Here is a 17,157-nt window from a genome sequence, read left to right as displayed (position 1 = left end):
ATGTATGTATGTATGTCTAACTAGAAACTTGGGAGTGGCTTAATGGACCTACATATGCTGCCTTTGTGCTGTTTATGATTTGACTCATCACCTACATATATTATCTTTTTGACAGCTTGACTTTTGAATCTGGCTCTAGAGCAGTTGGAATGAAATTGAAACTGGTTTTACACTGGAAGAGCTTGGGCATGAGCATTTGGCCATCGGCATGACGTATCTGGCCCTGTGGGCTGGCAGTTTGACACCCTTGTCTTAGTGGCTTTGCGTCTGAAATTTTTGACATATATGAAGTAAATGAATGCAGCATGAGTTGGGATTGTGATGAGTGGTGCCTTGTGTTTGTAGCATTGTCCATCTGCTAATAACTTAAAGCTGGGATCCCCAATCTTTGAGTCAATAGGCATATTTGGAAATTAAGAGCACGCTATGCATACTCATAAATGGAGGAAACTCCATTTGGTAAGCTTTTTTCCAAATTAAGTCCTTTTTTTGTTTGGCGGAGGCAATTTCTATACCAATGTTTCCCCTTGGAGCTTACTAAGTTTCCTGCCCCCACTCTCTAAAGATCCTTTTAATTAGAAAATAAGTCAATTGGAAACTACGAACTTGCAGAGAAAAGCAGCAGACTCAGGCACACTTTATTTTGTAGATTTATCTTGAGTTCATACAGGAGATCTTATAAATGTACTTGGTAACTATATTAGTAACTAAATGGCGCGATCTAAAGACGTATCTCTTTGAACAAGCTGGCCTGGCCTGATGGGAGGGGGTTGGGTTTTTATTACTTTTAAATGTGTTTTAACCTATTTAAGAGTTCTGGGCACTTTGTTTAATCTTTTTTAATTTTTGTATTCTGTCTTTTTAACATGTATTGCCCTGTTCACCACCCTGAGTCCTTCGGGAGAAGGGCGGTATACAAATAAAATTAATCATCATCATCATCATCATCATCATCATCATCATCATCCTCCCAACTAAATTTGCTACAGCACTATTCCTGCCTTAAGTAGGTTTGCAAATTTTGTTGGGCTGATAATACAGTTACCAAGTACATTTATATAGTATGCGCTTGCACACTATATTTTACAAGGTTATTTATCTGTTAAGAGTCATAATTCTGAAAGGCTGATAGGGTGGGAAAGGGAATATAATAATAAGAAGGAGGAGGAGGAGGAGGAGGAGAAGGAGAAGAAGAAGAAGAAGTTGGAAGGGACCTTGGAGGTCATCTAGTCCAAACCCTTGCTCAGGCAGGAAACCCTATACTATTTCAGACAAATGGGAGTCCAGTCTCTTCTTAAAAACTTCCAGTATTGGAGCATTCACAGTTTTTGGAGGCAGGTTGTTCCACTGGTTAATTGTTCTAACTGTTAGGAAGTTTCTCCTTAGTTCTAGGTTGCTTCTCTCCTTGATTAGTTCCCATCCATTGCTTCTTGTCCTGCCTTCAGGCGCTTTGGAGAATAGCTTGACTCCCTCTTCTTTGTGGCAGCCCCTGAGATATTGGAACACTGCTATCATGTCACCCCTCGTCCTTCTCTTCATTAAATTAATCATACCCAATTCAGCAGCCGTTCCTTATATGTTTTAGCCTCCAGACCTCTAATCATCTTTGTTGCTCTTCTCTGTACCCTTTCTAGAGTCTCGACATCTTTTTTACATCGTGGTGACCAAAACTGGATGCAGTATTCCAAGTGTGGCCAGTTCTGACAGTTCTTCCATATTCTTATGTAATGGGTGTCTTTAGTTGTCATTGTTCAGAGAGTCACTTATGAAAAGAGAATATCCAAATAGTAGATAGTTTCAGACAAACTAATAGGTTCTTTTTGTCTTACCTTTACAGCTGCAGGATTTTAGATAATATTTTCTACATCTGTTTTTTAAATAGGTTAAAAAATGGTAAATTAACCTTCATTTTGGATGTTAATAATTATGGGTCATTCAATGGATAATTGCAACTAGAACTAAATAATGTCAAAATAATAAAATTATGGTTTGAAGATACAACTCTTGGAGAATTGAATACATGGTTCCCAACAATGTTCTAATTTGGTTTCCTTATTGTGATTGTTAAGGGAGGATTTTTCTTGCCACTTAGTGGTGGTGTGGACAGTTCTTCTGCAGCCTGCATTGTCTACTCCATGTGTCTTCAGATTTGTTATGCAGTAAAAAATGGAAGTAAGTGCATTTGAACAGTACGGATTACCAAAGGTTAGTTGTAGCTATGTCATTTTTCATAATTCTAGGAAACCCTTTCTGTGTTTAATTTGTTCATTGATTATATAGATTTTTTTAAAAATTGAATTACATCCTTGGTCCCTCTGGCTCCATCATTTTTGACATTGTTTGACATTAACTTTGTTAGGAAATGTACAGGTGGAACTGAACCAGTTACCCTTGACCATTAAATTACCTTAGGGAACACCTGCTGCCGGCATCAACTTCCCTCCGCCCTGTGCGTTCCCACAGAGAGGGCCTCCTCAGGGTGCCACCGGTCAGAGAATGCCGATTGGTGGCCCCCAGGGGGAGATCCTTCTCTGTGGGCGCCCCGGAGCTATGGAATCAGTTACCAGTTGAGCTCCGGACGGCGCCCGATCTTCGCTCCTTTCGCCGCGATCTAAAAACATACTTGTTCGAACAAGCCGGCCTGGCCTGATGGGGGATTGGTGGGTTTTTTACTGTCATTTTATTGGGTTTTTACTATGTATTAATTGTTTTTTAGTGGGCATGTATTTAATCATTTTTTAATTTTTGTAATTCTGTATTTTTATTCTTGCCCTGTTCACCGCCCTGAGTCCTTCGGGAGAAGGGCGGTATAGAAATATTAATAAATTAAATTAAATTAAATGAGTATATCCGCAAAGAATTCTCTAAGCATTTCACCATGGTTCAGTATTACGAAATTATAATTTCATAATATTGTGTCATGTAATTATAATTAAGGCTGTGCAGTGCTTTGGATTTGAAAGGGAAAATAGAATTCTTTGAAGTACATGGTAGGGATATAACATTTGTTGACAACTTCTTAAAGCAACTGCATCTTGTCTTAAAACCATGCAGCTGCCTTTCAACAGCTGTAATACAATGCTGGGAAAAGATGCACATTTGCCTCTTGAAAATTGAAGTTCTACGCCCACCTATTCCATGTTGTATTTTGGTTAGACTGTTAATAGTTACGTCTAACTTTTTAGTCTTTCTGTATAACACATATAACCTAAAATGTCCAGTGCTCTATGGCAGCTGTGTTTTCTAGAAAAAAATTAATGGTGTGAGCAAAATGGAAGTAATTGAACTTTTATTGTCAAAGTACAACCATGTATACATTGAGATTGGTCCTTTGTTACCAGTCTTCTCACTGAGATATTTCCAAGAGGTTTTCAAGCAAGCCTTTTTGCCACACAATTTGAAAACTACATAGGTGATATGTTTCTGTACTTAGAGCATTTGCTAACTAAACAGGATGGAATTAGCTTTAAAGATCTAGAACTTTCTGGAAGGAGCATTTTGTTTGGAGGGTCAAAGGGTTCAATAATTTTTGAGTTCTGAATCATACATCTTTTCCTGCAATATATAATGTGTTATAATATATCTGCTTATAAATATAATTACACTGGAGAAAATTACAGTATTGATTGCCAAAAATTCCCTGAGGTAATTGCTATTGGCTATTGTCTTCTTTGAAATGCTGCTGTATTATTACGTTGGGAGGAGGAGAAATCAAACAATGAAGTTATAAGTGGTACTGGCAATAATCTCCTCTACTTCTCCGTGGACATACCACAGCTTGTGTTTTCAGCGATGCATAGATCCCCAGTGACTCCCAATATTATAATTACTAAAAGCTAATAGCAAAATTTACTGACATTTGAAAAGAAGTATAGTAATAAACTAGGCATGCCATCACTAAAAAACAAAGAAAGTATTCTGAATATACTCTCAAAACCTGCTCCGCTACCATATGTGGTGTAATTTCCCTCACCCCACCCCACCCCCACTTGTGTCTTTGAAAAAGTTAAACTGAACCTTGGGTCCATTTTTTATTGTGATTAGCTGTAATGGTATGTCAAAAAGATTTAAGAAATTGGGCAAAGAGATGCTAACATTTCACTCACTGCATCCTCTTTACAGCCTGAGTAGTTAGGGACAGGGCCCCTTCTGAGCCTCTTTCTCCACAGCTGTGGGTTATGCCTTCTCTAATTGGATTGTTCCATAGCCAGCATCTCTTTGCCCCTTTCTCAAGTCCTTTCTAACATATTAAGCGATGCTTGAGCAAGATCCGCAGGATTGTCTGGGGCGCTACACATCCTCTTCACAACCTGTTCTCCTTGTTACCTTCTGGGTGGAGGCTTTGTGGTATCTGAAGCAGAACATCCAGATTCAGCCACAGTTTTGTTCCATATAATAACAACCTTGTGAATTCTCAAGTTTCCTGTTTCTGCTATATGTTCAAAATAGACAGTGATTAATATTTATATGTATGGCTGTAGATATATATATGTATGCATATAGCTTGTGTATATGTACGTTATGTATGGGTATGGGTAGATATATTCTTTCTTTTGAGAGCAGGCAACAGAATTTTATTTTTTTAACGTGGACCAGTGTGTCCACAGTGAAAAAAAGGTTATCATCTCATCTCATGTATTCCTGTCCTGTCCTGTCTTTTTATATAACTAACAGCCAAATATATATATGAGGCTCATAGGCAGACTTAAAGACAATAGCCTTCTTCCAACCATGTTGTCACTGATTACTGGCTGCTTGACAGAGCATGCAACATTATCATACCTTACATATTAACTTTGTGTTTGTGAAGAATATTTTTTATTAATTCCTTATTCTCCCTACATCCAATTTAATTGTATTAAGCTAATTTCATGTCAATAACCTGCCATACTATATAAATTCTATAAAGTGCATTTCATTATCCACTATCTTTTATGAAAACAGGAAAAAAATATCCAACCGAGGCTAAATTTTTTAGTGCAATTGATTTCAGTCAAAGATTATAACGTGTGCTTGTCTCTCTTATGGAAGCAGGGTGTTTAAAAACAAAGGAGGACAGGTACTCCTCAACTTGCAACGATTTGTTTAGTGACCATTTGAAGTTACAATGGCAATGAAAAAAATAACATGACTTTTTCACACTTAAAATGGGGCAAAACTCACTTAACTGGGGCTCAGTTGTGCTTGTAAGTCAAGGACTACCTGTAAATATATAAAATAATTGGTTCTATGTTGGAGTAAAATGCATAGGAACATTCTGTATCAGATTAATAAAAAGTTTAACTCTTAACTTTTTGAAATCTAGAAATGTTTCTTATATATTCTCTCACTCAAATTTAATATTATTGCATGTATGTCCTGATTTTAGAGACTAAAATGGACGTTCTGAAACTTGAGCTAGCCACAAAGAAGGAGTGTTTATTGGAGGTGGTGACCAATATACTCTCCTTGATGTATGCCGATTGGTCTACATTCAAAGTGACAATAAAGTTGTTGTTGTTAATTAGGTCTTGTGCAAATCTGTAAATTAAAACACATTTCTGTTGTACTTAAGATACTATCTTCTTCTGCCGTAACATGATTAAGTAACTTGTTCAGAATAGAAGTAAATTTATATGTGCGTTGATCTGTAAATTTAAGCAGGCTTAAATTAAATAGTTTTGTTTAATACAGGGGTTTATTTTCTGAAGTGAAATAAATGGTTTTCAATTTTATGTTTTTCTAAATGCAAATGTGAAAATAACATTTTGTCCACATTCCTCTTTTCCCTGCCCCCTCGCCTTTTTTTTCCAGATCAGACAGTTTTGAATGATGTACGGAGAATTGTAAATGACGAAATGTATATACCAAAGGAAGCCCAGGAGCTGTGTGGCCGTCTTTTAACAACTTGCTACATGGCTAGTGAGAATTCTTCTCAGGATACTCATGACAGAGCCAAGTCTTTGGCTGAAGAAATAGGCAGGTATAAAAATTAACACTGAGTAGTTAAAATATATTGTGTCCTTAAAAAAACATTCTAGCCCCAATCTGGTGTGATTTGAGGATGGAGGGTGACACGTTCTTTCACAACAGCCAGGTTTTTGTTTTTTTTTAAAAAGGTTTTCTGAACCAACCCAATAATACTGCTGAACTTTTAGTCCATGCCACCTGCTCTTTTTGTTCATAGCCTAAATGTAAGCTAGGGTTTCAAAATGATGATCTGTTGCTTTTCACATTTGAGGAAGAAGTGGGTTTTTTTCAGATCAGAACAACAATCCATCTAATCTCAACTGTTCTAGATTACTACTCTTCTCATTCCTTTATAGTAGGGAATTATCTATCTGTCTGTCTGTCTGTCTGTCTATCTATCTATCTATCTATCTATCTATCTATCTATCTATCTATCTATCTATATTTGATTTATATACCGCCCTATTCCCGTAGGACTCAGGGCGGTTTACAGGGCAGTTAAAATCATACCATACAAAAATTAGAAGATTTAAAACAGTTAATTAAAACAATTAATTGAATTTAGAGCCCAAAGTTTAAAAAATTAAAACATTAAAACCCAATTAAAACCCCTCAGTCTAGGCCCAACAGCTCAAAGAGCCAAGTTTTCAGGTCCCGGCGGAATGAGCGGAGGTTGGAGGCAGTCCTAAGTTCCATCGGAAGTTGGTTCCAGAGGGCAGGCACGCCCACAGAGAAGGCCCTCTCTCTGGGAGTCACCCACCGGCAATCCTTCACCGGCGGTACCCTAAGAAGGCCCTCCCTGTGGGAGCACACAGGACGATGGGAAGTTGATGCCGGCAGCAGGTGTTCCCTCAGATAATCCGGACCCAAGCCATTTAGGGCTTTATAGGTCATCACCAGCACCTTGAATCTCACTCGGAAGGCAACCGGAAGCCAATGCAGCTCGTGGAGAAGAGGTGTCACACGGGAGTATCAGGGAACTACCATCACAACTCGCACGGCTGAATTCTGCACCAGTTGAAGCCTCCGAGTGGTCCTCAAGGGCAGCCCCATGTAGACAGTGTTGCAGTAGTCTAACCGGGAGGTCACGAGCGCATGGGTGACTGTGCGTAGGGCATCTCAGTCCAGATAGGGCTGCAACTGGCACACCAGGCGAACCTGGGCAAAAGCCCCCCTGGTCACGGCTCCTATATGATCTTCAAAGCTGAGAGAAAGAATGTATATGCTTAATTTTACATGTATTAATTGCAGCAAGAATAGTATTTGCTCAATATTGGAAAAATGAAAACCTTCCAACGGAGGAAGAATTAATAAAAAAAATATCTCAGATTGTGCAGAAATGGACAGATTGACATTGAAGATAAAAAAGAAAGAAGATGCAGTATACTTTAGAACAGGGGTCTTCAAACTTGGCCCTTTTATGAGTTGTGGACTTCAACTCCCAGAATTCCTCAGCCAGCGTGCCTGGCTGAGGAATTCTGGGAGTTGAAGTCCACAAGTCATAAAAGGGCCAAGTTTGAAGACCCCTACTTTAGAACATAGGACAATTTTTATCAATGGCTAGAAAAACGAGTTAGAGAGAAAGGAATGTGATATATAGTAAAGGTAAAGGTTCCCCCGCACATGTGTGCTAGTCGTTTCCGACTCTAGGGGCCGGTGCTCATCTCCGTTTCAAAGCCGAAGAGCCAGCGCTTGTCCGAGGACGTCTCCGTGGTCATGTAGCCGGCATGACTAGACGCCAAAGGCGCACGGAACGCTGTTACCTTCCCACCGGAGTGGTCCCTATTTTTCTACTTGCATTTTTACGTGCTTTCGAACTGCTAGGTTGGCAGAAGCTGGGACGAGTAACAGGCACTCACTCTGTTACGCGGCACTCAGGATTCGACCCGCCAAACTGCCGACCTTCTGATCGACAAGCTCAGCGTCCTAACCCACTGAGCCACCGCGTCCCTTTGGTGATATATAGTACGTAACATTAAATACCGTATTTATCGGCGTATAACACGCACTTTTTCTTCCTGAAAATAGGGGGCAAATGATGTGTGCATGTTATACGCCAATATAATGTTAATGACCCATAGTAAATACCGCACAGCAGCGCGAAATTTAAGTTTTTTTCCTGAAATTTCCTTTTTAAAATGAGGTGCGTGTTATACGCCGGTGCGTGTTATACGCCGATAAATACGGTATGTATTAGTAAGAAGAAGACTTGTTGGGTGAAGTGAAGAAACTTATTAACTAACATATTGATTATGAAAACATAGAAACTAATTATTACTGATTTTTTAAAAAATAGTTGAATCCAGACAACATGCTGATTGCTAAATACTAAAGAATGTTATCTTATAAAAATGAATAATATATAAATACATACACACACAAACCCCATAAATACACACACACACCATAAATCACAAGTTCATTTTTTCATGCTTATGCAAAAAGTCCATTAGAGGCTTCCAGTCATTTTTATTTCTGTATCTCATGTTTTTGATATTTTTATATTTATGATTTTAAATGTAAGCTGCCCAAGTCACTTTGCAGGTTGAAATGGACGGCATATAAATTCAATCAATAAATAAGTTGAAAAAATATTTTCTCTCTCTCTCTCTCTCAAAAAAAAAAAGAAATGATGAAAGCATTATTGAGTTTTGAATTACATCCTTTCTTTATTAACCTGTTGTGCATGCTTTATTTGTTATTAGTTCTAGTTTGGATACAATTACAGAGGCTGTTTTTCTTTCCCCAGCTATCATATCAATGTAAATATAGATGGTGCAGTAAAAGCCATTTTGGGTATTTTCAGTACTGTGATGAGACGATCTCCTCAGTATCAAGTGCATGGAGGAAGCACGAGAGAAAACCTGGCTCTGCAGAATCTGCAGGTAGTATAATAAGAAGAATATTTGTAGCTCAGGGTTGAAATGAGGGGTCCTTGGTGGTCTTAGAGCATAGTTGTTTTCTTGCAGAGGTTTCATTACCCATCAGTAACATCATCAGTGCTAGTAGGGAGTGGGGTTTGCTCTCAGTTTATATTCTAGTGCAAGGGTAGGCAACCTTGGCTCTTTTATGACTCGTGGACTTCAGCTCCCAGAATTCCTGAGCCAGCCATGCTGAGGGGAAAGGGAGAGGTTTCCATGCTTAGCAATGCTGGCTCAGGAATTCTGGGAGCTGAAGTCCGTGAGTCATAAAAGAGCCCAGGTTGCCTACCCCTGTTCTAGTGGCTTGTCTTGTCAGTGTTAATGGGTGTGGTTCTTTGGCTGGGCTATTTACTGTTTGCCTGTTTGGCAGTTTCATGATTGAAGTATTGTTTACTTGATTATTTGTCTGATGTTAAAGTTGTGTGGATATTTGTCAAAAAGTGCCTGACCACTCAACCCAATACAACACAAATCCTAAAAAGAATAACACTGCCACACATCAAGAACATCTCAGAAACCACCAACAGACTACTATAATCATATGGAATCAGCGTAGCACACAAGCCAACTAAAGCCTTTCAAGACATCCTAAGCCAGGGGTAGGCAACCTCGGCTCTTTTATGACTCATGGACTTCAACTCCCAAAATTCCTCAGTCAGCATAGCTAACTGAGCAAACCGAAAGACTCAGCAACCCCAGAAGAAAAAACAGGAGTCGTCTACAACATACAGCATAATCACTGCAACAACCACTATGTAAGACAAACAGGCAGGGGACTGGCAGAACGCATCCAGGAACACCAACTAGCAGTCAGAAAGCATGAGGAAAGCTTTCTACTTTTGCAAGATATCGAGAGACTTAACCATAGTTTCAACTGGGAAACTGACCATTCCAGACAAGTTCAAAAATGCTAGGGAATTTCTAGAGGCCTGCCACTCTGACAAATTCGCCATCAATAGACACATAGACATAAACAATATGTCTATAAACTATGCAAAAGAGACAGTCAACAAGCCAAAGGGGGAAAAAAAGACCTAAGCATCTCTCTACCAGCACCCATATGAGCATAGGTTAAGTCCAAAATTAACATCAGACCAACAATCAAGTAAACGATAGCCCAATCATGAAACTGCGAAACAAGCCAACAGTAAACAACCCAACCCAAGAACCTCTAAGACAGGGGTCCCCAACCCCTGGTCCGTGGACCAGTACCAGGCCGCAACAGGCCAGCAACCGGTCAGCACAAACAAGGAAAGCCCTATCCACAGGATACAGGCAGCAAACAAAACCACGCCCCCTCCAGTCCGTGGAAAAATCTCTCTCCATGTAACCGGTCCCTGGTGCCCAAAAGGTTGGTGACCTCTGCTCTTAAGATCACCCCTACCAATGCTGACAAGGCAAGCCACTAGAATATAAACTCGGAGCAAAATCCATTCCCTACTAGCACTGATGATGTTACTGATGGGTAATGAAATGTCTGCAAGAAAACAACCCAACTCAGAGAGCACCAAGGACCCCTCAGTATAATAAAGATCCTAGTCACATGTCAGCTGACTGGCTATATATTAAGGCATCAGGCCAGAAACCAAGACACTATCAAGAGCCTTGGTGGAGCAGTAGGCTAATGCCTCCTTAAGTAACACCAGCTGCCTTCAATTAGTGCAGGTTCGAGTCCCACCAGGCTCAAGGTTGACTCAGCCTTCCATCCTTCCGACGTAGGTAAAATGAGGAGCCAGATTGTTGGGGGCAATAAGCTGACTTTGTAATAATGCCGCTTGGGGGGGACCGAAAACCCTAATAAGCAGGCATATACATAGAATGAAGGCTATTGCTAAGCACATTGAGTTGTGCTTTAGATTGTAAGCCGCCCTGAGTCTTTGGAGAAGGGCGGGATATAAATGTGATTAAAATAAAATAAATAAAATAAATTGCAGTCGTGCCTTAAGCACGAAACCCGGTTAGTGATGTAGGCTAGTCGTTCTCAGTCAAAGTTTCCATATCTCATATATTAAAAAGGTAAAGGTTCCCCCGCACATGCGTGCTAGTCGTTTCCGACTCTAGGGGCCGGTGCTCATCTCCGTTTCAAAGCCGAAGAGCCAGCGCTTGTCCGAGGACGTCTCCGTGGTCATGTGGCCGGCATGACTAGACGCCAAAGGCGCACGGAACGCTGTTACCTTCCCACCGTAGTGGTCCCTATTTTTCTACTTGCATTTTTACGTGCTTTCGAACTGCTAGGTTGGCAGAAGCTGGGGCGAGTAACAGGCGCTCACTCTGTTACGCGGCACTCAGGATTCGACCCGCCAAACTGCCGACCTTCCGATCGACAAGCTCAGCGTCCTAACCCACTGAGCCACCGCGTCCCCCTATCTCATATATTATGTAGCCGTAATTATGCATATAGAGAAATCACCTGGTTCATATTTTTGTTTTGTTTCATTTCAAATAAATGTTAACGGCTTTAACCATCTATTTTATTGATGGTTTATTTGTTTAATACAACTAGCCTGATTCCTTATACTCACCTATACAATTTTTCCAGAATTAGAAGGGGACAAAAATGAAGGCAGTGTTCATTCAAAGGTTTGAAAAGGATTTTTCCTCCCTGGGACAGATAAGAAGGAGGAAAGCACTTTGGATTTTATATCCATAATTCATCGGGAAATGTTAAATACTTTCCCTCTAATAAGAGTTTCAGTCTTCTTCTCTACCCTACTATCATAATTCCCCAGTTCTCTCTCTTCTTTTTCTTCTTATCTTGATTATAGTCTTGATCTCCCTCTTCCTCCTTTATCTCTAATGCCTACTGTGCTTTGTGTACCATTTGAAAGTTCCAGCTTTAGTAATTCCTAATTTCTGTGTTTAACTTCTAGGCCAGAATAAGGATGGTAACTGGCTATCTGTTTGCCCAGCTGTGTCTGTGGGCTCGTGGACTATCTGGTGGATTGTTAGTGCTTGGAACAGCTAATGTGGATGAAAGGTGTTGATTTATTAAAATCTCTTTAATTGCTGGTAACAAAAACATTGATCTGTTGGGCTTTGCATATCAAGTGATCCGGTTTCAAAAGCAAAAGTTGTCTAGCCTTTTGAAATATTTCTCTGCATAATGTTTGAGCAGTTTAGCTTTTCCAAAGAACATTGCATATACTCTAGCACCGAGCATGTGCATTTTTGGAGGAGTCTGGGGTTGTTTTCTTTTTTGTTCCAGTTGCGTTAACTTGCTTAAATAAGATAACCTTTATTGTCATTTTTTTTTAACTCTGGGCACATTGGCAGACATTAAAAAGGAAATTTAATTGCTTGCTCTCAAAGTCTACACATACATAACACACACTTAAACATGCTATGTACAACATATGTATAAACCTACATCCTTACATATACTTACAAATTATTACAAATACTTCAGTTTGTATGGAACGTAATTCTAACTTCACAACTTTGTGTGTACATACTATGTACCTATGGTTTTCAAGGTGGAGTTAATATATCTGACTCAAAATTATAGACAAATTATGTCAAGAAATGGATTAAATGTGTTTTTAACCAGTGATTTCTAACCGTTCCTAGAACAAATCCAGTCCTACCGCCCAGCGCTAGCTCTAATATGTGTCTGGGTCACTCTGAAAACGGTGAGATTCTTCTCATGTTTTCTGTAAAGTAACTAACTGTTAGATCTTCCTTCTAGGTAAATTTCATAAGAGAAAGGAAGCGCTCACCATATAGAGGTTATAGGAGGATAACTGGACATATTAACTCCGGGAGTCTATTCTCAGTACTACATAAACAATAATAAAAAGCTGTCTGGAAAATAATAACATTACATAAGTTATAATTTCACAGTTAAAAAGCTTACTGTGGATTCTTTATTTACTGGATATGTTTCTGAGTGACCTTTTAGGTGCATGTAGCACCCCTCTCTCCCTCCGATTCATTCATACACACCCAATTGGAAAAAGGAGAAAAAGAGAACAGCCTAACTCTCATCTGAATTAATAGAAGCATTATATCAGGTCTTCCTTTCTCAGTCTGCAGACTTTTTCTCAGAATTATTGGGAGAAATTTTTGCAATTATACTTGCCCAACTTTTGGGAGACTTCAATATTGTCTTAATATATTTGTCATCAGCTTTAGACCTATAGAAAATAAACAAATATTTTCTTCTTAGCCTTCGAGGATATTTCACAAAGTATGACTGCTCCAGTGGCGATATCAACCCTATTGGTGGAATTAGCAAAACAGATTTGAAATGCTTTATGCAATATTGCATTGAGAATTTTCAGCTAACATCCCTTAAAAGGTAAGTAGAGAAATAATGAAACTTAATTCCAGTCTGTTCCAGTATAGAATGATCTGGAATCTTGGTGCTTTTTTCCCCCTTTGGTTTTCCTAGGATTACTGAATGCTTCAGAATTTGATCTTAACTGGGACTTGATTGAATTGCAACTAAATTCTGAACATCAATGAGTAATAATTACTTTAAAGTATGATTATATCAAGTACAGTTTTGCTGGCTAATAAGAAAGATTTTTCATACTGACTTTCTTAACATGTATTTTATTAATACAAAGCAGTTGTATGTAATAGTCTTGCACCCCTAGTCAGGTTGTTTATTTCCTGATAACAGCTATGCAGGCCATTTTCTTACTTGCCTATAAGTAGTACAATACAAGTTAATCTGGAGGAACATTTCAGATAATTGTCTTGCTGAAATATTCTAGCCTCTTCTCAGCTTCATGTTCTTTACTGACTGGGACATGAGTTTCTGAGATATGTTGATATTTAACTAAATCCATTCTTAATAACTATTTTATTGTCACTTTGAATGTACACCAGTCAGCATACATCAAAATGAAATTTCGTTGCATACACCATCTCCGATATACACTCCTTGTTCGTGGCCAGCTCAAGTTTCAGTATGTCTGTTTTAGTTTCTAGAGAGCTAAGGATGGCAAACGAGACAGATGGAAACTGAGCTCCATGTGGATTAGCCCTCAAATTAGCTTGTATTCCTGCCTCCTTTTCTTTTTCTGATCCTGTCTCTTCCACCTTTTCCTTAAAGGGGCCTCGCTCCTTTTTGCCCCTGGAGAACACTGCCTGCTGCTGCCTCCAACTCCTCCGATTCTTCTTACTACTCACACAATTTTTCCAGTGCCACTATTTACATACAACTCCAAATTATCATAGAATCACCCCAGGCATCATGTTTGGAAAGATGATCTTTTCTTGAAACATTTCACATTTTTTTCCTCTAAAAGTATATTCTGTAATTACGTCTGAATAGTTTCAGTTCATGAAATATCAGTTCGTAGCATTTTGCTCAAAATAGTTCAGGCTTATTAGTGTTTTTTCTTTTGCATAGCTTAAAATTTCGTGATGAAGTCAGAGAAAAGTCTCCCATTGAAATTATTGTATAAGGAGTCATGTGCAACGGACAAATGCTGAATATTAGCTAAACTTTTTTAGTCTTTGCAGGGATTTGTGAATTTTCTTGACATATCTGACAAGTTTGGGGCAATGTTCCACAACCAGCGGAGGACAAAAAAAGAAATGAATCTGAAAATAAGTTGGATATTTCAGCAAAACAACAGTCCAGAATATTACCTTCTAATCCACCATGAAGTATTTTCAAGTAAGAAGGATAAAGATTTTGGAATGGTATTCCTCAAACTTTTATCTTGCTAAAGATCAGCTTCTACTTACTTAGGGATTCAGTGAAATGTACAGTTTGACCCAAAGTGCCCAAATTTGTGCATTCATCTGTAAGTAGTCAGGCAATGTTGTGCTTGCACTTGAATAGAAATGTTGCCTGATGCAGACAAAAGATGGTTAATAATTGCTTTGGTCCAGATGGAACATGTTCATGCTAATAGTAATATATTACTATAGATTAATTTTATTCATTTCATTTTACCTATACACAGTATTATATCAGCACCCCCAACAGCAGAGTTGGAGCCACTGCAGAAAGGAAATGTTATTCAAATGGATGAGGTAAAAAGTGCAGTGACTACTGCCATCTTGTAAGCCCGTACTTTTAATTTGTAGCTTGTACATGCAGTCTTAACCTTCATCAAAATTCAAGAAAGACTGACTTCCGTGATTTAGGCATCATATGGAATTCAGTATACATTGGCCAACTGTGTTTTTCCCCCCGTTAAGATATTTCTGCTGCAGTCTTGCATGTCTTTTGTAATGATACATGTAGCCCTCGATTTATGAGCCCCAAATTTTCTGTTGTTAAGTGAAGCATTTGTTAAGTGAGTTTTGCCCCATTCTACGACCTTTCTTGCCACAGTTGTTAAATGAATCTGCTTCCCCATTGACTTAGCTTGTCAGAACATTGTAAAAGGGGAATCACAGGATCCCCGGGGCACTGCAGCCATCATAAATATGATTCAATTGCAAAGCATCTGAATTTTGATCACTTGACCATGGGGATGCTCAATGGTCATATGAAAAACGGTCAAAAGTCATTTTTTTCAGTGGCATTGTAATTTCGAACAGTCACTAAAAGAACTGTTGTAAGTCGAGGACTATCTGTATACGTTACAATGGGCATATAAAGGATCTTAAAGAATTTAGAATCCAGATTGCCACAGGTTTATCAGAGCTTCACTATTCCTAATCAGCCAGATACTTTTTAGTAACGCCCCATTTCACAAAAAATAATTTTTTTTACTGATAGTAGTTGAAAATCTGTAGTCCCTAGATCACTCCAAAACTGCTTCTGAATTATAATTAATGACAGTAGGACAGAGTTGTGGGGTTTAATATAATGAAGTGATATAACTGTTGTGTTGTATTTTAAGTGAAATATTATTTTTCCCCCCCAAGTTCAGAGAAATCTGGATTAAATATTGTTCCGATTCAGTGTTGGCTGGCTCTTGAAGAATATATGATTCTTATATTCATTTGGTTTCTTTTTTCTTCTTCTTTTCTTTTTGTGCTGTATATGAAATGTTAGGTAGACATGGGTATGACATATGCTGAACTCTCAGTCTATGGTAAACTAAGGAAGATAGCTAAGGCTGGACCTTATACCATGTTCTGTAAAGTGGTCACAATGTGGAAAGAGATATGTTCTCCAAGAGAGGTAAACAAGAAATTTTCCCTGATGCATTTACATAAGCAGCACTAAGCCACATGTACTTATACACTGGACAGATCAAAATATATATTTGAATTTGGCAAATCATGATTTGGTGATAATGTCTGAATAGCTTCCTGGTTATGACTTCTTCAATTCTAGACTATTCTTAATCTCTAGTTGCTACAGTTTCATTCAAGAGAATTCCAGCTTTCAATGTGAGACTTGGGAAACTGCCCAGCACATCTCACCTTACTGCAGCTCTGGTGGCACCCCATTTTAACTTGAGCGCTCCTGTTGATAAGGCTTAAAAGCAATCAGTAAGATTGGCCATGCTTAAATGTAGAATTGCAAGCTCTGAATCTTAGTCATAGACTAATTCTATGCTATGTTTCTACTGGGTGGTGGTGGGTTTTGATTTTTTAGTTTGTTTTTTTTTTTGAGTCCGCAACATACTGCATTTTGTTCACCAGGTAGCGTCAAAGGTTAAGCATTTCTTTCAAATGTATTCAATCAACCGACATAAAATGACTACCCTTACTCCATCCTATCATGCTGCCAACTATAGTCCCGATGACAATCGCTTTGATCTGAGACCTTTCCTTTACAATTCTGCTTGGTCCTGGCAGTTCAGGTGCATAGATGAACAGGTAAGCATTAATCTGTTTTTATATTCTGGTGCCATCCATGTTTAGAGATGTATGCAGATACAGGATTTAACGTTTTAGCTGAACTGCTGAGTTTAAAGCTATCCATCTGGTTGAGGCTGGGTTGGGTTGACAATTTGTGATTCGTGGGTACTCTCAAAGATCATAGTTGGGCAGAGATTTGAATCTAGGTTCCTATGCACATACAGTTAGTAGTATAACTGGTTTGATACTATTTAGGCTCTACAAAAAAATTTCTGGTGCTTTGATATTTATATAGAATAGAATAGAATTCTTTACTGGCCAAGTGTGATTGGACACCCCAGGAATTTGTCTCCAGGGCATAAGCTCTCAGTGTACATACAAGCAACAAGTGATAAATCATGATCATAATCATTAAATACAGTAATAAATCATAACATACAAACTCAGTGATAGTCATAGGATACTAAATAAGCAAACAACATAAGTCATAATAGGATACTAAGTAAAGGCAATTAACATAAGTCATAAGAAGCTAAGGAAATAGGTAATAGGAAAGATGAAAAGGATA

General features: G+C 38.7%; 1 protein-coding gene across 4 annotated transcripts in view; it reads left to right on the top strand.

Annotated features, from left to right (window-relative positions):
• Positions 1-17,157, top strand: part of NADSYN1 (NAD synthetase 1) — a 36,935-nt gene that overhangs the window by 18,574 nt on the left and 1,204 nt on the right. For 2 of the 4 annotated variants that reach the window (XM_081312907.1, XM_081312906.1), the window contains 8 exons: positions 2,070-2,172; positions 5,794-5,962; positions 8,699-8,834; positions 11,741-11,847; positions 13,036-13,167; positions 14,792-14,861; positions 15,835-15,963; positions 16,431-16,607. In XM_081312907.1, the coding sequence (XP_081169033.1) occupies positions 2,070-2,172; positions 5,794-5,962; positions 8,699-8,834; positions 11,741-11,847; positions 13,036-13,167; positions 14,792-14,861; positions 15,835-15,963; positions 16,431-16,607 (1,023 nt within the window). Of the gene's footprint in view, positions 1-2,069; positions 2,173-5,793; positions 5,963-8,698; positions 8,835-11,740; positions 11,848-13,035; positions 13,168-14,333; positions 14,500-14,791; positions 14,862-15,834; positions 15,964-16,430; positions 16,608-17,157 lie in introns of those variants that run through there. The other 2 variants (XR_014024509.1, XR_014024510.1) reach the window with 2 other exon arrangements.

This window comes from Vipera berus, assembly GCF_964194415.1.
Source record: "Vipera berus genome assembly, chromosome: 1".
Lineage (NCBI taxonomy): Eukaryota > Metazoa > Chordata > Lepidosauria > Squamata > Viperidae > Vipera > Vipera berus.
Note: the sequence above shows the minus strand (reverse complement) of the source record. Positions and strands in the feature narration are given on the sequence as shown.